Source organism: Eremothecium gossypii, chromosome V (genome assembly GCF_000091025.4).
Source record: "Eremothecium gossypii ATCC 10895 chromosome V, complete sequence".
Taxonomy (NCBI): Eukaryota; Fungi; Ascomycota; class Saccharomycetes; order Saccharomycetales; family Saccharomycetaceae; genus Eremothecium; species Eremothecium gossypii.
The window spans coordinates 888,042-910,305 of NC_005786.2; the positions used below are offsets into that span (position 1 = coordinate 888,042).

A 22,264-nucleotide genomic window follows, 5' to 3' on the forward strand; every position below is an offset into this window, starting at 1 on the left:
AAAACTTTGGTTACATGATAGTAAAGTGCTCGGACACTGGAATTATTTGCCTTGCTGTGCGCTTCATACACGCAAGGTTGATAGATCATCACCGTCTGGCATCAAAGTGTCTTTAGCACCTCATCCTCCATGATGTTCCTGCAGACCTCTTCGAAAGAGATGTTGAGCTTGATGGCACACATCCTCTCATTCTTGAGGTTCTGTTTAATAATGATGCCGGTTTCGACGAGTTGGTCGATCAGATAATCCCAAGATATTATACGTAATTGTTCGTTTTCCTCTTCGTCGTTGTCCCCCACAAATAGTACGCGCTTCATCTCCAATATGTACTTATTTTTGCCATTGACCTCCAACAGAAGCCTAATCTCATCCACAATATCACCCAGAGTCTGCTCGTGGGCTCCCGATTTTTTAATAAGGTTCACAAGGGCATAAAGGAAGAGCTTGCTCGTAAAAGACATCCGCCGCAAGTACGTATCGGTGGGTGAGGTTATCGTCTCTTGCAGAGCCTTGGTAATATGATGTATTTCTACCTTTTGTAACTCCTCTGACGTAGGTTGGAAAGCCGAGGTTCGCTGCTGGGCCTGTCCATCAAAAGCATAACCATGTTTTTCCATATAATCTTGCTCGGCTATCTCAACCGCGCGTTTACAGACTTTTAGGGCCCTTCTAGCATCGCCACTGACACTAGCAATCTTCCTTGAAGCAATTTCAACGGCATCTTCACTTATCTTTAATCGTACTTTTTGTAACTTAGAAACATCTTTCGGCAGTTGGGTAGTGTCCCCATCTTGAATGAGATATGAGTTGCCCGTTTCCGGGTCAACATAAAAATGACTGTCATTCAGATCCATCAACCGCAGGTTTATAATTGTCTTTAACTCTTCATGGGTATAGCCCGTGAACATAATTCTCGTAAACCCTATTCTAGAGGATACCTTGTTGCCCAACTGTCTTTCTGGTAGGTCCATCGTGTTAGCTACAGCAACCACAACAAATTTTGAGTTTTCGTATGTCGTCCAATTAAAGAAGTTATACATGACATCCTGATTCTTCGTCACGAGAGCGTCTAATTCATCCAATAGAACAACCACTGGGCGTTTTTTGGTTTGAGGTACCTCTTTAAAATAATACTCTAAAGATTCCATGGCTGCACCCGACGTAAGAGTACTTCCGGATATCTTTTTCCATAGTACTTCGTAACTATCACTAGCCTTCACCATCTTTAAACCATTTATTTCAATATATTGAAACTGAGGAAGCTCCTTTCTGTCAGATGAGATGAGCAATTCTTTTACCACTTCTCGTACGGTCAGCGTTTTTCCGACCCCCGGGGTACCAGCAATATATATACTTGTACCAGTACCTGCTTCGATGGCACTATACATGCTGAGATATATTGTGGCAAATTCATTTTCACGGGCTGGAAGGTAGTCTTCAAAGTTCGAAGCCTTCACAATTTCCTCCTTGCTATGAGTAGAGTTCAATTGCCTCTTAACTTTGGAAAAAATGGTCTCAACAGATTTCTGTTTCGTCGGCGATCTGAAATGGTTCTCTAACGCTGAAATATCCCAATCATGGTTTTCACGATAGAAATCTTTGTTTTTATTTAAGTCAGGAATTTCCCCAGGGTCCTTATAGAGCTTTGAAAAAGGGGTATATGCCTTCTTAGCTCTTGATACGTTCTTCTTGGTTATCGCCCTTTTCGGCGTCGCCAAGCGTGATTCTTTAGTGGGTGATCTAGATGCCTTTCGCTTTTGGGGTCCTGAGGTGCCCTTCCGAGCGCGTGAACTGCGTCTTTCTGCACCATCAGCCTCTTCCTCGTTCTCTTTATTCCGGCCTCTTTTCCCTAATCCCCCCTCCAAGTCACGATGCTGTATTGAGTTAGTAGATGCATCAGAAATATACTCATCCGACTCATCTTCTGTGACATGGTCGTCGCTCGGGCTGCTGACCTCTTCATCTGTTTCTGAGTTGACGAAGCTCTTCGCTTTGCTATTCTGAGACCGAGAAGGCTTCTCGCTGCGTTTGTTTAGATCAGGAATGGAGCCTCTAGTATCGCGACGGGGTGGCTGTTCCTCTTTCGTCTTGTTTTTAGCCCTTCGGTCGCTATTTTTCCGAGCCAGCGTAGGTCCTTTCGGTGAAACATCGACCGAAGCCATAGTGGTAGGTGTCTGTTCTTTTATAGGCGCAGCTACTGCGGGTGTTGGCTCTTTATTTGAATCCTTATCCTGAGAAGGCGCCGGGATTGTTTGGGAAAGCTCTTTCTTTGCAGGGGCTGGGGAAATGCATGGCTGCCCGTCATTGGCTTCTTCATGTTTTACGATCACTCGTTTGAGATTCGCGGCTTCACGCCTCGGCTGTTCGCCTCGCCGTCTCTGTGAAACCTGTACTGTCACTTTTTTCTTGGCGACAGGCGCAGGTGTTATTGCAGTTAGTTCCTTAACGTACCTTTTGCTAGTTTCAGGGTCGCTTCTGCGTATTTTATCTTCCACCTCGCGAATATTAATGGCGACAAAGTTGTTTCCGTCTGGCTCGCAGGCGCTACTTACGACGAATGTCGTCATCTGATTCTCCTGTGTAACACATTCGGGCGAAAATGAATCCGTGTCGTACACCTGCGCAAGGGAAACCAGGTCCTTCAGATATATTTCGGACAGCTCAGCTGTAAGGTACAGCTCAGAGCGGTTGCATTCCAGCTGAAACTTCTCGCGGAAATAGTCTGCCCGCTCCACAGACGACAAAGAGTCTGGGCACGAGTCCAGTGCCTCGGGCAAAAATTGAGCATAATATTCCTCTGGGTTAATCTCGTACCAACAGAGATACCCAAAACACCAAAGCTCCACGTAGTTACTTGCCGTGTTCAGCCGTATCTCGTGAATCATATAGATGGATAGAGAGTTGGTCTGTGGGTCCTTACACACAATTGAGTCCGCGCAAGAGAGCTGAAGGCCATCTGACTTTCGCTGCAGCCGAACAATCTCCTTTGAATCCCCTCGCCGCCTGCGCCGGCGGCCTGTGTCCTTGATCACACTCCCACTTTCATCAGTAACAATGATTTGCCACCCTTTGAAATCCGCTAGTGTGGCTGCCATACCCGCTGGGTGAACCTATGCAGCTGTAAATGAACTTACCGCACCCTCTTCTTATCCACTCCCTGGAGTCCAGCCGACAGCTTATGCAGTGTCCTAGCGTCGCGTCCTTTGCTATCATTTGTTATCATCGAAGAGCCTTTTCAACCGCGTTTTGATTTACCGATGTTTTGTAATGAGGTGTGCGGGTTCACTGATGTGTTCGGGAAACGCACGTGACCGTTGTAATAAAAGGACACCAACTAAAGTAGTATAAATGGAATAGTACTGCCGATTACAGCATTTGCCTGAGTGCGTAATTCTTGGTCTATATGTATGAGCTGACTAGAGTTCCCTAACCTTGCTTTAAATACCTTGTTACCAGCGCAATGAGGATGTCATTTCTTGAAGCAGATTGTTGGGTCGTTGTTGTGCATGCCTAACAGCATCCGCCAGGGTCGTTAACGAGCTCCTGTCTTCGCTGGAGGACTGCCCAAAGCATTAACAACAGTATGCCTGTTATTTAATCTAGCCGTCGTCCGTGGTGTCAGGCGGTGAGTTGTCGGATCCATTTATACGCATAATATCACGTGAGTATTACGTTCTTGATGATGGTTGATAGCATTGTGTACGACAGTAGTTAACACCGTAAAATTAACTGTAAGCTTGGCTGCATGAGTGATAGGCAAAAGACAGACATCGCAAGGAGCTATACTGTATATTGATCTGGGCTGAAAAGGTGGTTCAGAGCATGCCAATAGTTAAATTTACAGGGCATGACAAAGTCGGGGCTTGTAGGCAGCTTTAAAGCCGCTCTGAAAAGGCCCTTCCAGAATTTGAACACCATTGACAGGATTGTACAAGCCCTACGGTTAACGAGTTCGCTGATGGTCATCATACTCGGTTTGGTATCGACCATAGGCGCGGTTGCATACCCTGATACGCTCTACGCTGCAAAATTCACGACTGCCCGTGATCGAATAGCCAACGGTTTGTTCAAGATGCTGAGCAGCAACGTTGGGCCTGTGGATGGGCTGGGTCTGACTTCGTCGGAGGTGGTAATATTGACGCAATACACTTCCTCGCGTGTTCAAGATGTACCTGCATATGTGCTGAGCGGCGTTTATGGATTGTGTCGTGTGTCCTCTGTGGTGCCGGAGCAGCCGACGGATAACTGTACTTGCACGACCCTGGGAGAAGGCTACGTTTTGGACTACAGAGAATTGCTGCGGGACATTGGGCTTAATATTGTTTTGGAGTATACATATCGGAACCGCGACGGCGCGATTCGGGACAGCGATGGAAGGCATGACGACTCTCCTGGAGTGCGTAGTTCCACAGACGATAGTACTTATCGGATGCCCGACTATATTTCGCATATGGAGCATGTCAGCAAAACCAAACGACAGATGATCCAGATGCTGTATGCAGTCATGGTCTTGGAGTTTCTGTCTCTAGTAGGCATGTTTCACTACTATTCAATTAAGGGAAAGATGCTCTCCACATACAGGGAAAGGGCGATGGTTCACCTACTTTCCCTAACAAGTTTAGTCATATTGAATTTGTCTTTGGTAGCGGTAATAAAACTGGTGTTGCTTTTCAAGGCATTCCAAAACCAGGTTACTAAAGAGCTAAAAGAATTTGGTTTTGCATATGAACTGGGTGGGAATTGGTTTATATGTCTTGGTACACTTGTCGGCTTCTCTTTCGTTTCATTTTTGGTGTGGACAGGCCTTGAATGGTGTATTATGGACCCGGACAGCGGCGTACAGAAGATATCAAATATGCAGATGAGTGTAGCTACAACGGCTGTGCCCGGTGGGTATGCGCAGAAGGTCAATAATACCACTCTGGATGATCCGCTGCCACAAACCACTTTACTCCGCGTAGAGGAGCCCACTCCGCCTCCGCATTCCTCAGTTAAGCATTTGTCCGTTCCTATAGCGCCCCCGTCATATCCGCCAGGCATGTCTTCAGCCAGTGACGTTTCGCTAGGAAGTTCGCCTCGGGTGATGGTCGCGGCGTCAACATTTAAATTTTAGGAAAACGGTCGGAAGAACGACAGTGTCACATAAAATGTTACAACATAACAACTTGAGCTGGCTCTCTTTGTGACATAGACATACTACCTGAGATCAGAGCAAGAGACGATAGTTGTATTCAACGATGGGCTCGCGATTACTACAGTTTCAATCGTATGGCAAATGGTTCATGCTATTGTCGCTCGCAACAGCAATTTGTCTCCTACACTTACCCAGTTATTCATGTACGTATTCGAGAGATCTACCTATTTGTACGCCACAAGTCTCTTTCCAGTTAACCAATACCACGCCAACAGCCACGCTATTTTTAAGCACCGTGAAAGAAGTCTCCATGCTACTCTCTTATGTGGCGATAGATCTAGGTTGGAATGTCAATTTCCCCAAGCCCAATGACTATGACACCTCCAATTTGGTTAACACTTTTGACCCATCGAATAAATACCACGTCAATCTATTCGGCTACTGCAAATGGCAGCCCCTGTCAAACAAGGCTACGTGGTACTGCATGGACAACCCCAACGGTTTGGACATAATATCCATGATAGTCCGAGATCTAGGTGCACAGCTTGGTGTGCTTTCACACACTAACACCAAGATCCTTAGTGATTCCCTCTGGATATTGTACCGGTCGATCTTCGATTCCTTCTACAAGTTTGTGCACGATGATGACTACCGGGCCGACAAGGTCGCCAGCTTCCTCCAAAGCCTCCAGCAGGGTGGGCCCCTGCCTAGCGTTGACCAGTTCAAGACGGTCACTCTTCTCCTCAAGTGCTTTGAAAAGCTCACAAATGCCATTCAGGTCACTGAACTTTGCTCTTTTGCATTGATTATTATCGCCATAGCGCTGGCCACCGTCGCATGCGTGATGGATATTCTCGCTGCTCGCGAAGAAAAGCATTCCGCCACCTCTGACAAGCTGCCGAAAGCATTGTTTTTTAAGCAGATTACGCTCAAGCTTTCCTATGCCGTAGTCACCTGCAGCTTGTTTTATCAAATTGGCATGGCCGTCTACTTCCTCGCGCTTTTCAGCATTCGTTACCCATACGACTACAAAGTTAAGGTGATGACCTTCAACCCCGACACCGGATACTGGCTATCCGTTCTACGGTTTGTCATGGAGTTTTGGTTTGCAGTGGCATGCTATATTGGCCTAAGTCTGTCGCGACGCAGACCCAGCAAAGAAGTCGACGATCTTGACTGGAAGGATGAGGAGCAAACCCCCGACAGCGGAGAAACTGCTATTTGCGTGTCTACACGCGGCTCTACTCGCATCCAAGTTTAGCTATACCTGCACTATTACTAGATATCTAATGCCTACCATATGTTGTGATGACACTGACATTCAGCCTTTAACCACTTCAGCTTATTAAAAGATTCCAGACATACAGAAAAAATCCGGTGTTAAAAGTTATACATATACACCATTTTACCTATATACGTGTAGACGAGTAGAGCTACTAAGCAGCCCAAGAAACACTACCATATTCATAATGGCGAGCCTAAGGACTTTCGATGCGTTCCGTATGTGCCGAGGGTTATAGTGCACACACGATGCAGTACTAACAGTCGTAGCAAAAACCGACCAGCAGCACGTCCGTCGGTCATCTCGCGGGGGCATTATGTCCATAATGATGTACCTGTTCCTGCTGTTTATCGCGTGGGGGGAATTTGGCAGCTACTTTGGGGGCTATTTGGACGAGCAGTACATCATCGACCCCGAACTGCGGCAGACAACGCAGATTAACATGGACGTGATGGTGCAAATGCCGTGCAAATACCTCGACGTCAAGGCAACTGATATTACCAGGGACATTAACGACGTGTCGAAAAGACTGGTGTTCAAGAATATCCCTTTCTTCGTACCGTACGGCACCACATTTGACTCTGTTAATGAGGTCCGCACCCCGGACATCGACGGCATGTTAGCCGATGCCATACCGCTCAAGTTCCGCGAAAATATCCCAGATGCTGACCTGCCCGAGGAGTTTGAGTTTAACGGATGCCATATCTACGGCTCGATCCCCGTCAACCGCGTCAAGGGCGAACTGCACATCACTCCCAAGGGCTGGAGGTACTCTTCTCGCCAGCGCGTGCCCCATGACGAGATCAACCTGACCCACATCTTCAACGAGTTTTCATTTGGTGAGTTTTTCCCTTACATTGACAATACGCTCGACCAAGTAGGCCGCTACGCGCAGCAGCGTCTGACCCGATTCCATTACTTTGTTTCCGTGTTGCCGACAATCTACCGCAAGATGGGTGCTGTTGTGGACACAAATCAATACTCCGTTAGCCATAACGACATCACCTATACGTCAAGCCGCCTATACACGCCAGGGATCTTTATTCTATACAACTTCGAAGCCTTGACTGTCGTCGTCCAGGACAAGCGTATTAGCTTTTGGGCGTTTTTGATCCGGCTCGTGACCATGCTCTCGTTTATCGTCTACATCGCCGCCTGGGCCTTCCGCCTGGTTGACTGGCTGCTTATATCTACTCTAGGCCCGCGGTGGTCTCTGCGTTACGGGGAGCCACATGACTCTTCGAAAGGTCTACTGGAATAGGCCGATGTGGAGAAAATCACCCAAAAGTTAGCTAAATATAAAACCTAGGAACTACAACGCGTTATCCCATCTCCAAAAGATAAATAGCAACGTTATAGGCTCCACTGATATTTAAAAGTTATGACTAACGGTTCATCAGAAGACAGCGTCCGGCAGACGTCAAATGGCGAAGGGGTTGGCCGCGACAAATTAGCCGCTGAGTGGATACAGCCAGGCTACAGAGCCGAGGTCCAGAGTAAGATGCTAGAAAATCAGGTGTTACAGCGCGTGCGCGAGGCCACTGATCTGATCAAAAGCGTGAAGCTGGAGCGTAATGAGGAGCAGCCAGTTGTTTCGATGGACTGGGACCAGCTGTACGACGTGTCTTCGAACATAATGGAAGAATTTACAAAGGAAATGGACGAGATAGTGGCAGAGCTCAACCAGTCGTTCAAGGTATGTAGCACGATGAACACGCAGGGCGGGCGGGTTACTAACGCGATGGGTGCAGAAGCAATTGCTTTGGCAGGAGGCGGCGTTTACCGTCGACTCGCACAGAGGCGCCACCCGGTTCGGCGCTGCGGAAAGCTGGATGAAGAGCAAAGAGACGCACCTGGAACAGAAGCGGCGGGAGCTCAATGCATCGGCGCGCATCATCAAGAGCACGCTCGAAAATTTGACGCAGGGATAGTCCCGGCCGGCATCCGTCATGCAATGCCTTGCTCAACATTACATGGATGGGTATTTCTGCCTATGTACAAACATAATTTACGCGAGTTTAGCTTTCTTCGAAGGCCTGTCCTCGGTGTCTGCGCCATCGGCGGCTTCAGTTTCACTCTCCGAGACACCGGCGTCTGAGTCAAACTCCTCCGCGACGTCATCGTCTTCCGACTCCGCCTGGAAATCCTCGTCCACAGACTCATCGTCCTCTGCAGCAGAACCCATGTTAACGTCCTCATCTTCGCTGTCAGAGCCAAGGGCTGTTTGTAGGCGCTGCTGAGTCTCTTTCTCTTCGTTTTTGACGCGGACGTTTTTGGACTTCAAAAAGCTTTCTAAAATCTGTTGTTCCTCTTTAGATATGTTGGCAAATGTGGTGGAGCCCCTATTAGAGCGCAGAACAACTTCCAGATCAAACGTGCGGGAAGAAGTGGTAGCCTGCCCTGCGCGCGATATGTTGACGGAGCTGACGTCCTGGAAGGGAATGTACAACGTCGGTTTGGTCAAAAACATAAAAGCATTATCGAGCGGGTAGAGGTGGCCTTCGTTGGCTTTGAACGAACAGGACACAGCACATTGCTCATGCTTCGACTTATATTCGCCGGGAACGACAACACGTGTGTCGGTGAGGCCCTTCAATACATGGCTCAGCACAACATGTGTCTTCGCATCGTATTGCTTCTTTAGCTTATCTTTGTAAAGTCTTTCAAACTCATCATCCTCGACATTGAGCTGCACCTCCGTTTCCTCGTCCTTTTGGAACTGCAGCACTAGGTAAGGGTACGTAGTTTGGCCCTGCCGTAGAGGGGGCTCGATCGAAAGAACCATCAAATGATGGATATCGTCAGCCTTAGGCAAGGAAAAAATACGCTGAATCTGGCGGTGCTGAAGTTTATACTCATATGTCTTACCCCGCAGTCTGATGGAGTTCTTGTAAATGTCGATGTCGTAACGACCTCTGGGCGTTGTGAAAAATACGTCTTGGAATGAAATTATAGCATCACCAGAAACCTCGCCAATCTCCGCCTTGGCACGTAACTCCTCGTAAAATGCTTCAGCGATCGACTTCTCTTCTTTGTTGTCCTTTTCCATGTCTACATCTGCATCTTCTGCCGGACTGCTATGGCGATCCTCTTGTGTGACCACGCCGGGAACGTACAAGCGCATCTCAACCAGTTCATCGCCGGCTGGATTGTAACCATCCTTCTGCAAGTCGAATTCCAGCGCAACTTCGTTCTTTGATGTTAAATTCGTGTTACTGATATGCGAATATGGTATTTCGAAAGTTGGTTTCCCGTTTAGGGAGAAGATCAGCTCGTTTCTTGTCAGATCGGTAGTACCCCAATTCCATCCCCGAAGCGAGTGGTCCTTGTGTTCCAACTGCACGTTGAATCTGCGCTGGAGATCGTTCTTTAACAATGTGAAATCTTCCTGCGAGAAACCGTCCAACTGCACCACGCCCTTGTTCTTCGTGTTAATCTTTAGTTCGTAGCCACGGCACCCTCTACTCCATTGCACGGAAGCCAGTTCGTCCGCAGTCAAGAGAATTGGTTCGTTGTTTTGCATGGCAGCCGACCCGCCAGTGGCGGAAGCCTTCCATCCCAGGCCACCTTCGCCCAAACGGAAGCGACCGCTCACCTTTGACTGGTTATAATAAATTCTGTCGAAATCGGTACTCATAACTGGTGTCCAAGTTGCTAACGTTACTGCTCAGCCTGGTCAATACACGTTATGTAGAATCGTCAGCCACACGAGTTAAAGCTTGGAGACGAGAACGCGCATCTCTAAATCCGGGTAACACGGATGAAACCATATAGTATTTAGAGTATATAGATAATATTTATTTAACATAGCGTCCTCATCGGATGAATGGGATGCCATTCGATCTGTCCCAAAAGATTTACCGGGCATATCAGTTCCATTTCTCGAAAGCGGCGCGCATACCACGTAAAAATGCGACAAACCCTACTGCCCCAGGATCAGGAACGTCAGTAGTGTCAGAGACGTAGGATGCTCGGCCAAACTTAGCAGCCATCTTGGCCGTAGCCCGGGCACCCTCTTCCGCTGCTTCAACGGCCTTGGCAAAGTCCCTTTCTTGGTACAAGCTGCTAATGAAAGGTTCTAGTGCATCGATCATAGTGCAATCGCCGGGACGGGCACCTGAATACTTGTACAAGGCATGCAGAGCACGTTGCAAAGCGGTCCCAAGAAGCTCCAGCGTTACTTCATCATCAGGGCTGCTACAAAGTTCTGTAATCTCGTGGCAAATCCCGGAAAGCAAAATAGAATATAGGGCACCCGAGGTGCCACCCATTGAGGCCTCTATGATCTGGGAAGCTTGGCCTATCGCCTCAGAAAACGAAAGACCGCGTAGTTGCTCCAGGGCATCCTCTATAGCCTGAGCGCCGGCGGCAAGTGTAGTTCCACAATCCCCGTCACCGACAATGTTGTCTAAATGGGTAATGTGCGGCTCGCTTTCGCGAACCTGCTTGCTGCCTGCTCTAACTAGTGCGGCAAAAAAATCGTAGTCAAAGCGCCCAAAAGGTGCAGCAGATGGAGTGTTGAGCACCAGGTCAGTTTCCCCGGAAGCGTGGGCGTCGTTGCCGGTATCTATCCGCGGCCAAGCAGGAGCAGAGGTGGGTGCATCAAACAGCTCGAGTAATGAGATTGGAGACTGCAACAAGTCCTGCAACCTTGCCTCACTGCGAGTCACATTCAACAAGGTAATGCTAAAGCCGTTCCCATTGAACGCGGTCATTACGGAGCCGTACACGGTACGAACGGGACGTATGCCATATTTGGCTAAGGATTCGGACACCTTGGCGGTAAGGGCTGCCATCATGTAGTTAGAGATCCCGCCCAAATTATTGACCAACAGAATGACCTCGTCATCGGGTGAAAAGTCGACATAGTATCTCTCATTGTCATCCTTACTCAACAACTTCGGCAACATGTGTTCTTCTATTAGCTCATCTGTGGACGGAATTGGCTCGAGTACTTGAACGCCGGGCTCGTTGTGGATGCCCATGCCAAGTTCCATCTGAGAATCCGTCAAACTGGACTCGAAGTCTCTGCCGGGCACCTTGCAGTGGGATAGAGACGCGCCGATCGTAACTAAATTGTCATTGACTATCTCCGCGACATTAGCGACTTCGTCTAGCCCATAGTCCGCAGAATAGCTTCTGGCAAACTCCCCTGCGATTTTGTGCACGAGCACAGTCCCCGCCAGCCCCCGACGTCCAACTCCTGCACCCTTGGTACGACCAACAGCTACGTCATCACCAACAATAACCACGCGGCAATCAATGCCCATAGACCGAGCACGCTCAGCTGCCAGGCCAAAGTGAAGAACGTCGCCAGTATAGTTCTTCACGATCAGCAATGCTCCAGCTGCTTGCTTTGTAGCAATCCTTATTGCAGTCAAAATCTGAGCCGTCGACGGCGACGCAAAAATGTCTCCTGCGACAGCCGCGGCTAACATGCCCTCCCCAACATACCCGCTGTGCGCAGGCTCATGTCCGCACCCCCCACCCGAAACTAGTGCCACAGACTCCTTTGTTAATTTCCTGTATAGGATCTTCTCCCTTTCAATTAGAGTTACAGATGGGTTGGCCAATGAAAACCCATGGAGACTGTAGCGCAGCGAATTATCTAACTCAAAAGATTTATTAACAGACATTAAAAGCTTCAGTAACTCCTAGTAGATAGCAAAGCTGTTCAGGGAATGTGAGACTGAAAATGTTGCGTCAACAACCCCGCAAGATGCATGGAAGCAACGTCGTTGGAACAAACGTACTTCCTAAAAATATCCCGAATTCGAAACAGACCAGCTTCGGGATCATGTGACTGGTTGAGAAGGGACACTAAGCTCACAGCCCATAGTCTTGGACCTGCACGTAACTCTGAGGGAATAGACCCTTAGTTTTGGTACGAAGAAGATCGCCATACCACCATCCATTTTTTGATTGCGTAATCACCTGGATGATGTCCCCCTTCTTAATGGAAAGGTACTGGGGGTCGTTGAACTGGGGATCGTAATCGTAAAGCGCGGTGGCGTACACGGTAGGGATGATTCCCGAAAACGCGTTGGCCCTGGAGCCATCATCATTTTCGCCTGCATATACAAGGGCGCACAACTTCTTGTAGTTGATGATGTTGAGGCTCTGGAGGTGTTTCATGGCGCCATCGAACGAAACATGGAAATCCTCAACAAGGTTGCGCGACGTGTTGACGACAGACGATACAGGGGCCAGACTAGAAAAGCCGCTTTTCTCAAGTAGTTTCCGGACTTCTGGGCAGTTGCCCAAGAACTGATAGAGGTTATAATAAAGCGAGTAAGTGATGTAGAGGTAAAGAGGAAACCAGGCGCTCAAGAAGTCGCGGAATAGGTCAAAGTACACTTGAAGCTCGACCTTGAGGATGGAGTTTAACGCCTCGTATTTGAAGCGAACATCCTCAAGCTTCTTGTCGTACTTCATGCGTTTTTGCTCTCCTTTGAGCGTGAGCTCGTTCGTGTGGACGCGCTGATTGTACTTCTCAACCTTGCTGCTGTACGAATTGATGTCGAGCACGAGATTCCGGCGTTCCTCTAGGGGTTTCTGTATGCGCAGCCCCAAGTCCTTGAGTTGCAGGAGGGGCAAGACCACGCGCGTCTGGAACTGCTGCTGATCAGACTTGATCTTCACGATAGTCGTTTGGAATCGGTCCACGTACTTGCTGAAATTAAACCGCTTCGTGGTCGGCGTTGCCACAGCAGGAGAAAAGTCTCTCCCAACTGGCGACATGACACTGTTTGGCGACACCGGCGAACCGACCTGAATATTATCCCAAGCGCCCCGGGAGATGATCTCCTGAAAGCCCCGATTCAAGTTCTGCGTATGATTCATGAGGTTGGTAATTTGGGTAGAAAACCGCGTGCATTCCGTATCAAGGGTCAATACGGAGTTATGTATGTGATTAAATGTCTCCTGGATAACGTCGAAGCTTTTATCTTTGAATTGAAACCCAATATCGAGTTTATCCTTGATAAGCTGCGGCGCGCGCATGACTCGCTGGCCAATCAGCGTAATGTCACATTTGAGATTTTGGGATAGCTGATCAGACAATTCGTTCATATTGCTCGTCTATCGTGGTATACATGTGTTACTGTCTGTCTTTGGTTCTACAATTTTTATTTGTTTTTGTACACTGTCGTTTGATGCCGGTGCTCATCGTGAGTTTTAGAGTGGGAAAACTACATGATGATGCCTAAGGGTGGCCGTGGTTAGTACCCGGCCATGCCACAATATGCTTGATCTTGCTCTCATTTTCGTCCAGGCCTTGCTCAACATGGCATTGTGCATCATTTAGTATTTCTTGTATACGTTTTCCGCAGACTGGATAAGAGCTGCATGCTTTGTTGAAGTTCAGCAAGTGCCGTTGTAGCTGGCTAACCAACTCGTTCTGAAACTCAAGGTCAGAAGAGGCCATAGTAGCAAGCATATGCTTGAATTTCGATACTAGTAGGAAAGCCTCTTTCATGGATGTCTCAGCGCCCGACCCAACCGTGACATCGCATGTGTCAGTAGGGTCAAGCAGAATTATAGAGGCATAAAATACCATGATGTACATGTGTATCGGGAGAAACTGAAAGATTGAGCGGACATCCTTGTCCCGTGTGACCAGTCGCAGGATTGAGTGTGCAGCTGAGTGCGCGATCTGGTGGCACGGGTCATGCTTTCGTTCTCTTTCTTTGAGGTCGTCTACTGCGGGCTCTGTAGAACCAGCGAATAGTTTGTCTTTACTTGCATCAATGCTGTCCTTGGCATTGATGTACATACGGGCAAAATGGTAGTAAAGTAGGGTTGACTTGAGACACCAGACATTCTGCTGGACGTTGATCTCCTGGAGAGCGATGGTCCACGAAATCATCCAGCGATCGATATCCATGTTATGTTTCCATGGGATACCAAACTTGCTGGGCTCCAGCAGTGACAGGCCGGCCGGTGGGCCGAACTGAGGCAGCGAGTTGTCTGAATGAAAGATTGATTCAATTGCAGTGTGGAACTCTAGTTGGCTGAGTAGCCGCATCTCCTGCAAGATCGAGGTAGATGTGTTAACCTTCTCGCGCCCAACTTCGTTCAGCAACTGCAGTTGCCGGTGGTTCACCAGGTTTATCCCTCTGGTATCTGTGGCTACGAGCACCTCACGAACGGTGTCATCATCTAGGCGCTTTAGGTACCAATCACGCGCGCCTAGCAGCGATGGTTCTACCGTGTGGTATATGATCGGGCGCCGATTAGAGACTAGTAGCTCGTTCCCGTCCAGAATATAGAGCAGATGCCACAGCTTCATCAGGCGATCATCTGCGTCCAGCGCAGTACACAGTTGGTCAATCCTCCATACTCTAGCAAGGTGCAACACCACGGAGATGTAAAGCTGGTTCGAATGCAGCCAGAGTGCCGCGATCAAAAGGCCCAGCAGTGTGTGTTCCATCTCTGCGCTTTTGGACGGGCGGCGCCTGGTGTTAGCCAGACGAGTCGTAAACCAGTCCAGGCTCTGCCGCAGCTGCAAGGCCAGGTGCGCGGCCTGTTGCTGCTGCCTGCATGTGACTGTGCAGATAGCAGCAAGCAGAATCGGCGAGTTCGTCCAAAGTTCGTCGATCGACAAGTCGCTGAGGAGGAATCCGAACAAATGGCCCGCGTATCGCGACACAAAGAGCTGCAGCAGCTCGGCGGCCTGCTGGCGAGAGATCACATTCTCGGCTCGGAAATCACGTACATCAGTGTACTGCTTTATCAAACCGCTCGAGTCCAGGATCGTCGGCACCAGTAGCTGGCTGATATCTGGCAGCTGCTGCTGCTGGGACATCTGCTGCTGCAGAAGGTTGATCTGCTGCTGCTGCTGGATCTGCCCAGTCTGGACCACCGCCAAAATCGATTCCAACGCACTCTCAAAGGTCGTCAGGCGGTCGTTGATCCCGCGCATCCACTGCGGGTCAACGTCGCAGCCCTCGATGCCCGGTACCGCTGTCGCCTCCAGATCCGAAGATCCCGCGCCACCGATCCTGTCTGGAAAGTAGCATTCTAGCCCGTTTCTCGTGCATCTGCTGCACGGCAGCGCCTGTATGTACTCACATTTGACCTTGGTCTGCTTGCAGTTCGAACACGGCTTCGTGCGTCTTTTGGAGTCATAGATGCCCACCATCAATGCAGATATACACTTCTGCGTCCCAGAAAGAAAGAACAAGATAGCTCTTTTAACTTTACTTCCGTATGGCTGCCGGCCTCTTCTTAGCGGTACTTCCAGCCTAACGTGGCGTAGAATGTCCTTAGTGGAGCACTTGTGAAGATATCTCAAACGAGCTCATCTCGGAAGTGGTTTTTCTACAAGCGTGGAACTATATATAGGAACTCGACACTACAGCTTACCGCCGCGATCACTCAACACACACCACTGTAATATCAAAGAAACCAGTCCTCATGTCACAGAAAGCTCTTGGAGAGTTCTTCGGTCCTCGCACAGTTTACTTCGTGATTGGCAAGGTTTACCAGAAAGGACACTTCGCCAATCGGATAGTCGAATGGTTTGTCCGGCGCGAACTCCCCGTCGTCCCTGTGTCCCCTCATGGAGGTGCCATGACAGTTGCAAGCAATGCCGAGCGTACGTTGCAGATCCAGCCCGACCTGCGTTCCGCGATAGATGCCCTTGCGGGCTCGGACTATGAGAACGTCAGCGTTGTATTCGTAACGCCACCCGCAGTATCTTTGACGCTGCTATCGGAGCTGCGCGAGCTCCGCCTGCCATTGCGCGGCGTCTGGTTCCAGCCCGGCGCGTGGGACAGCAAGTGTACTCAGTATGGCGAGACTGGCCTTGGACTTCCCGCGAATCGTGTTATCACAGACTGTGTGCTGGTCAACGGCGACATGAACTACCAGCGGAGCCAGGTCAAGCTCTAGGCGGCAGCCATGTCTGGAGGCGAGCTACGCCTGCCTGCTGCGAATGTAGAACATAGGTAGCTAATTATGGAGGCCGCGGGCGCGCCCTAAGAAGCAGCGCTGGCCGCAAACGCCGAGCAGAGGGTTGCATAGTCGTGCGCCAACACGCACCGCGTTGGCGCCAGGGGAGCATGCGTGCAGGATCGGGCGCGGGCGCTCAGATGTATCTTTTATGGGAGTAGCGCCGCTTGCTGGCAGTAGAGTCCGGGACGTGCATTAAGTTCAGAAAAGCTACCACAGTGTCAACCGAAATAGGGACCTACCAACATCGACTGAACATTGGCAAGATATGCGTTTATCCAAGCTTGAACGGGCTACTGAAGCCAGGAACGCCCTAATAGCCGGCTACGAAGACCTGAGTGTGAATCAGGTGAGCCGGAAGGTGGCCCAGGAGCTGCAACTCCGGCTCGAGACGAGCACCGTGTCCATGTTGAGCAGCGCGGTCATCCCGGAAGACCTCTGCGAGGCCAGATCTGCATCCACAGTCGCGGAGGATTTCCTGCTGGCCATCGACATAGGAGGAACGACTCTCAAAAGCGCGATTATCTCGACTGTGGATTTCCAGGTGACCGCACAATGGGCATACGACATTCCACATCGCATCGTAGACATAGCCTTTTTCAATCGCATCGTCCAATGGGTATGTGAGCGCGTGTTCATGCATGTGGGGAGAAGCCGGTACCGGTTTTTGCTTGGGATCACCTTCAGCTTCCCTCTGAATACCAAGAACGAGATTACCACGATGGGTAAGGGCTTTCAGATGACGGAAGAGGTCCGCAACGTCAGCCTGCGGCAAATTCTGGAGCAGAGCTTCGCACACATCATGGCCCACAACACCAAGTACCGTTTCCAGGTGTCTCTGGGCGGCATCGTGAACGACACGGTCGCGGTGTTCTGGACCAACAAGATGCTGCACGGCGGCGATAACATTGCGATGATCCTCGGCACCGGGATCAACTTTTGCTTCGCATTGCCCTTCGCCGCAGTGCCGCGCGCTAAGATGCCCATTGCGTGCTCGGAAGACGTGCGACTGCTGATCAATAGCGAGGCCGGGTTCCTGGGCGCAAACTTCCTGCCGCTGAGCCAATTCGATCAGCATCAGGGTGAGCAGGCCGCGCCGTTCATGCCGCTGGAGTACCTGACCGCGGGAAAATGGATCCCGCTGTCGCTAAGGAACGCGCTGGCGTACTGCGACATCTCTTCGGTCCGCGACATCGAGTTCACTGGTGAGCTCCTGGGCGCAATTCTCGACGGACGCGCAAGCGACTTCTTCCGCGCAGATGAGTTCCCTGCCGTGCAGGACCTGGCGCGCACCCTTGTCGACCGAGCTGCCTTCTGCCTGCACGCTACCATCTACGGTATCCACCGGTTTCGGCACGGGGACGACCCCACTGGCGCCATAACCATCAGTTTTGCCGGCTCGTTTCTCCGATTCTGTACGTACTACTATGAAAAGCTAAAGGAAGTCTCTGACGGGAAGATCAAATACACGTTTCTGCCCGACAGCAACCTCCTTGGTGCCTCCCTCTTCGCCGCGTACCAGGCCGCGAAATCGGGGCGCGCCTAGCGCACTCTCTACACAAGCACGCCGACATAAGGGTACCGCTCCTGGTAGAACCGCTGCCAGCCCCTGATCCGCTGCAACTGCACTTCGGTGGTATTTGATACGTTGCTGCTGCATGCCGCCGCTCGCATGGCCCCTAGCTCCCACATTGCATATCCAAACAAGTTGGAGCAGTCACGCCCGGTGAAGCGCCGGTACGGACCCTTCGTACCATATAGCCGCGGCGCCCGCGTCACCTCGTAGACGTGCCCCAGTACAGCAAGTAGCACGGGGCGTGTGCCTCCCGTACCCGCGCTGTACTGCGATAGTTCCGTTGCCGTGAACACGTGCGGAATCTCCATCCCGTGTTCCGCCCAATACTGCGACGGTTGCAGGTCCGCGCCGCGGTCCCTGCTCACCCGTGGCTGCAGTCCCATCCATGCACCTGCCTTTGCAAGGAGCCACAAGCCTATGCCCGCTCCGATCGCCATTCTCACCACATCCAGTACCCCGAATCTTGCGTGTCCGTTCCTGACGCCTGCACCCTTGTCCGACATGACCCCACTTGTCTTGGCGCTATTCGTCTTCTACCCGGGGGTAGCCGTATGCCGTTGAACTCTCAGCTGCGCATGGTGAACCACTCTTCCTTGCCGCCATGCGACGGACTTGTGGTTCTTCATCAGACCTGAGTCATGTGATCGATGAAGCTGGTCCCCCCAGATATGGCTGACGCGAAAGGATATATGAGAGCTTGAGATTACAACAACATTACTCGTCCTGACGTAGAGAAGGCTCCATTGCTATATCGGTTGCTGTTTACGAGATACCAAAGGTTGATAATATCATATCAGTTGCAGTTGTACTACATGCATTTCGGCGCTGGGAGGGGCTAATTGGGATAATTAACAACTGGAAGGGAAGAGCCAGAACGTTGAAATTGTTTTAGCAAACTAAAGGGGAATATTTGAAGGGCTTTTCAAGTGCGACGGTGGCATTCATGCACGGAGCTAAGCTAAGACAGTGGCAATGTCATCGAAAGTCCGCGCTGTCCAATCTGGTGGAATGTGATGGTCAAGGAGGCTGCGGCGGAGTGTCAGGGAAGATGAGGTATGGACGCCAATATGGGGACAGCCAAGACGCGGGGCACGGGCGAGTGCGGTTGCGGGGTTTCAGCGGAAGTGGGGCCGCAAGTTTCAAGCGGGTTGGCGGGCGAAAAGAGGGTGAAGAACCTCACGCGGACGACAGCAGTGCGGAGGGGAGAGAAAACGGACGGAATGATACGTGTTCCGGTGAAGAGCACGCAGATTTTTTGGTAGAGTGCACCGGCCATGCTCAGGGGGGATTGGGAGACGTTTCCCCATTGTTTCTTGAGCGCTTGATGGACCTTTCGATGTTCCGTAACGTCCCCAGGACATTCTACGCGGCGATTGCAGTTAAGATGAAGGTCCTACTGTACCACACACATGAATGCATCGTGAAGATGGGTGAGCCTGCGGAGGCGATATATTGGATCCTATATGGCGCTGCTGACGTTACGTCCCCGGACGGGAAGGTCACGCACGCGGTTCTGGTACAGGGCGCGCATTTCGGAGAGATAGGGCTGCTGTTCAAAAGCCCGCGTGTGGCTACCGTGGTGGCCAAGAGTAAGATACTGGTTGGCATGCTTGCTGCGGATGATTTTAACCAAGTTCTCGCATCCTACCCGGCTGTTGAACGACAGCTCCGGGATGAGGCACAGCAACGGTTAGCTATGCAGGAGAAACGGTGGAAGGTAAGTAAACAGCCTCTTTCGCAATATGCTATGGGGACCTGGAGTCCCGGGGGCGCGCAACCTAGTCCAGATACGCCTTTTGTCTGTCCAGCTAACGTTACGGTTCAACTTAGTAGATATATCTCGCAAAATGGGCTCGAAATGCACTCAAATTTAGAGGGAATTGATGATTCCATATCTACTTTGCAATTCCTTAAAAGTCTCCCTTTGTTTGCTCGCCTTCCGGTGGATATTATACATGAGTTCGCCCTTTCTGTGAAAATATTGCAAGTCCCTGCCTTCCAATATATCATCAGGAAGGGCGAAGTTGGAAGAGATGTATACTTTATATTAACGGGGAAATTTGAGGTGTTGGATAGATGCAAGGACAGTTCGCAGAGCGTTAGCCTGCTGGCGCAATTGGGGCCCGGTCAATACTTCGGCGAGATGGGTTTCTTAGATGCTCTTGATGGAAATCATGACGAAAATGCGAAATCTGTAAGATCTGCTGATATTAGATCCATTTCTGCGTCGACCTTGTTGGTCCTCGCCGGTGACACTTTCAGCTATTTTTGCTCCAGGTACCCGTGGATAAAATGCGAAATTAGAAAGATTGCGGGGGAACGAAACAGGAATAACTCTCATATAGCTTCCCGGGCAGCTCAAATCACTACAGGAAACTCTTTTGTGCTTCCGCGAGGACCTACAATGGGGGGAAACCGGGGCGATTTGCCAGTGCTCCCCACTTTTCTGAATGAGTCGAAACCATGTCTTGAATCTATCCCAGATTCTAAATTTGATGATAATCCTGCTAGCTTTTGCCAAGAAGACAGACCTTTCGAAATAGTGCCTGTGGTAAACAGCGTGGCTAACCCGCGTAGTCGTTCATTTTACCTACCAGTGAATATGGCCGCCAAGAGCTCGAGCACAGTAGGACGAAGAAAGAGTAAAAAGAGGGTAGCGGCGTCATCTTCTTATTTCCCATCATCATCAGCCTCATCCTCTGCGGTATCAGTCGCAAAAATAAGAACAACAGCAAAATTAGGTGCCAATAAGCTAATAGGTAACTTAAATTGCACCCCTCCGTTTCTGAAACCTCCTCTATCATTTCACCAAAAATATGGAGCTGTCTTCTTGCCTCCTCCAACTGGGGCTTTATCTGATAACATACAGATGACTTCACCACTTCCAAGCTTCTCATTGATATCTTCGCTGTCCACGTACTGTCCTCTTCCTAGAATTCTTCCTCAAGTTTTGGAGGATCAGGCAAGATGGTTACCAACCGCTGCAGAACATTCGCCTTTTGTAAGTGCATCTACTTCTACCATGAGATCACTACCTGAAAAGATACTTTTGCAGTGTTTTCGTTTCTTGACGTTACCAGAATTGATGAAACTAAGAATTGTCTGTCGACGCTGGCGGCAACTTCTATACATAACGCCGGGCCTGTTTACCAAGTTAGATCTCACACCATGGAATAACTCGATCGATGACAAGGCACTAATGCAGGTAACAGATTTTGTCGGGTCAAGGCCTAAGTCGGTCGATCTTTCGAATTGCTACCATATCACAGACAATGGCTTTTCGTACATGATCAATGAGATCGGAATTGGTGGCCAACTCAAACGGGTAAATATCAAAAGTTGTTGGGAGGTCAGTGCAATGGCCATAATGGATCTTGCAGTGCCGTCCATTGGCGGGTCACTAGAAGAAATTGATTTGACAAACTGCAGGAAAGTAAGGGACGAGGTCATCCAGAGGCTAATTGGCTGGGAACCATCGACAACAATTTTTGGACCACCAATGAATGATACTCTTCTGGATAATCTGCAAGGAACCCCGCTAATTCAGCATGATCACACGGACTTTAGGACTTTACATCCAATCCAGAATACAGTACCAGAAGTTTCACACTTTACTACAAATTGCACACCTACATTGAATCAAATAGGTTGTAGGAGTTTACACAAGTTGGTACTTCGATACTGCAAAAATATCACGGATACCACGTTGTATCACATATCTATTTATGCGAAGGAGAGGCTCACCTATTTAGATCTCACGCGTTGTACTGGACTAACTGACATGGGATTTTCTTATTGGAGTTCTCAATTATTCATGAACCTGCATACGTTGATCTTAACAGAATGCATTTTTCTAACTGATGTTGGAATCAGGTCCATTGTGAACTGCGCACCCAACTTGGAGCATTTGAATTTATCTTTCTGTTGCTCGTTAACAGAACTGGCTGTTGAACTGCTTTGGATTGGGTGCCTGCATCTCAGGACACTTGACTTAAGCTTCTGCGGTAGGGCAGTCAACAACGTTTCTCTCTTGGGGATATCAATGCATTTGCGAAAATTGCAGCGCATTATATTGAAGGGCTGTCCGCGTATTACAAGGTCTGGTGTCGATTCACTGCTTGGCGGTTTTGCTCCTCTGGCGTATATTGATATATCCCAATGCAGGAATGCCCATATGTATCAGGGCGGCCCGCCGGCTACCAAGTTCAACCTCGCACCGGGATGTAAGAGCATACATCTGACCATGGAGGGAAGCGGCAGATGCGTCGAGGTTGTGGTTTAGCCTTCGCGGTGGTACTCCTAGCCGAGCCTGGTCATC

The 22,264-nt window shown here is 49.8% G+C and overlaps 13 protein-coding genes across 13 annotated transcripts; 7 read left to right on the forward strand and 6 right to left on the reverse strand.

The window, feature by feature from the left end:
* Positions 1–101: 101 nt before the first annotated feature.
* ORC1 (origin recognition complex subunit 1) lies at positions 102–3,095 on the reverse strand (the record flags this gene model as incomplete). The annotated part of the gene is made up of 1 exon (NM_210346.2): positions 102–3,095. One exon carries the CDS (start codon positions 3,093–3,095, stop codon positions 102–104), a length of 2,994 nt encoding a protein of 997 aa, NP_984992.2.
* A 752-nt stretch (positions 3,096–3,847) lies between these two features.
* Positions 3,848–5,113, forward strand: ECM7 (Ecm7p; the record flags this gene model as incomplete). The annotated part of the gene is made up of 1 exon (NM_210347.2): positions 3,848–5,113. One exon carries the CDS (start codon positions 3,848–3,850, stop codon positions 5,111–5,113), a length of 1,266 nt encoding a protein of 421 aa, NP_984993.2.
* Positions 5,114–5,237: 124 nt separating this feature from the next.
* SMA2 (Sma2p) lies at positions 5,238–6,395 on the forward strand (the record flags this gene model as incomplete). Its single annotated transcript, NM_210348.1, has 1 exon — positions 5,238–6,395. The coding sequence occupies one exon, from the start codon at positions 5,238–5,240 to the stop codon at positions 6,393–6,395; it is 1,158 nt and encodes a 385-aa protein (NP_984994.1).
* A 208-nt stretch (positions 6,396–6,603) lies between these two features.
* ERV41 (Erv41p) lies at positions 6,604–7,677 on the forward strand (the record flags this gene model as incomplete). Its single annotated transcript, NM_210349.2, has 2 exons — positions 6,604–6,634; positions 6,686–7,677. 2 exons carry the CDS (start codon positions 6,604–6,606, stop codon positions 7,675–7,677), a joined length of 1,023 nt encoding a protein of 340 aa, NP_984995.1.
* Positions 7,678–7,797: 120 nt separating this feature from the next.
* GMC2 (Gmc2p) lies at positions 7,798–8,347 on the forward strand (the record flags this gene model as incomplete). The annotated part of the gene is made up of 2 exons (NM_210350.2): positions 7,798–8,112; positions 8,168–8,347. The coding sequence occupies 2 exons, from the start codon at positions 7,798–7,800 to the stop codon at positions 8,345–8,347; spliced, it is 495 nt and encodes a 164-aa protein (NP_984996.1).
* A 77-nt stretch (positions 8,348–8,424) lies between these two features.
* On the reverse strand, positions 8,425–10,053 carry POB3 (FACT complex subunit POB3; the record flags this gene model as incomplete). Its single annotated transcript, NM_210351.1, has 1 exon — positions 8,425–10,053. One exon carries the CDS (start codon positions 10,051–10,053, stop codon positions 8,425–8,427), a length of 1,629 nt encoding a protein of 542 aa, NP_984997.1.
* A 232-nt stretch (positions 10,054–10,285) lies between these two features.
* DAK1 (dihydroxyacetone kinase) lies at positions 10,286–12,052 on the reverse strand (the record flags this gene model as incomplete). The annotated part of the gene is made up of 1 exon (NM_210352.2): positions 10,286–12,052. One exon carries the CDS (start codon positions 12,050–12,052, stop codon positions 10,286–10,288), a length of 1,767 nt encoding a protein of 588 aa, NP_984998.2.
* Positions 12,053–12,242: 190 nt separating this feature from the next.
* On the reverse strand, positions 12,243–13,487 carry AGOS_AER140C (AER140Cp; the record flags this gene model as incomplete). The annotated part of the gene is made up of 1 exon (NM_210353.1): positions 12,243–13,487. One exon carries the CDS (start codon positions 13,485–13,487, stop codon positions 12,243–12,245), a length of 1,245 nt encoding a protein of 414 aa, NP_984999.1.
* A 133-nt stretch (positions 13,488–13,620) lies between these two features.
* AGOS_AER141C (Zn(II)2Cys6 transcription factor domain-containing protein) lies at positions 13,621–15,558 on the reverse strand (the record flags this gene model as incomplete). Its single annotated transcript, NM_210354.2, has 1 exon — positions 13,621–15,558. The coding sequence occupies one exon, from the start codon at positions 15,556–15,558 to the stop codon at positions 13,621–13,623; it is 1,938 nt and encodes a 645-aa protein (NP_985000.2).
* Positions 15,559–15,833: 275 nt separating this feature from the next.
* AGOS_AER142W (AER142Wp) lies at positions 15,834–16,310 on the forward strand (the record flags this gene model as incomplete). The annotated part of the gene is made up of 1 exon (NM_210355.1): positions 15,834–16,310. One exon carries the CDS (start codon positions 15,834–15,836, stop codon positions 16,308–16,310), a length of 477 nt encoding a protein of 158 aa, NP_985001.1.
* Positions 16,311–16,638: 328 nt separating this feature from the next.
* NGK1 (hexokinase) lies at positions 16,639–17,916 on the forward strand (the record flags this gene model as incomplete). The annotated part of the gene is made up of 1 exon (NM_210356.1): positions 16,639–17,916. The coding sequence occupies one exon, from the start codon at positions 16,639–16,641 to the stop codon at positions 17,914–17,916; it is 1,278 nt and encodes a 425-aa protein (NP_985002.1).
* An 8-nt stretch (positions 17,917–17,924) lies between these two features.
* Positions 17,925–18,449, reverse strand: AGOS_AER144C (AER144Cp; the record flags this gene model as incomplete). The annotated part of the gene is made up of 1 exon (NM_210357.1): positions 17,925–18,449. One exon carries the CDS (start codon positions 18,447–18,449, stop codon positions 17,925–17,927), a length of 525 nt encoding a protein of 174 aa, NP_985003.1.
* Positions 18,450–18,889: 440 nt separating this feature from the next.
* Positions 18,890–22,228, forward strand: AGOS_AER145W (AER145Wp; the record flags this gene model as incomplete). Its single annotated transcript, NM_210358.2, has 1 exon — positions 18,890–22,228. The coding sequence occupies one exon, from the start codon at positions 18,890–18,892 to the stop codon at positions 22,226–22,228; it is 3,339 nt and encodes a 1,112-aa protein (NP_985004.1).
* Between the last annotated feature and the right edge of the window lie 36 nt (positions 22,229–22,264).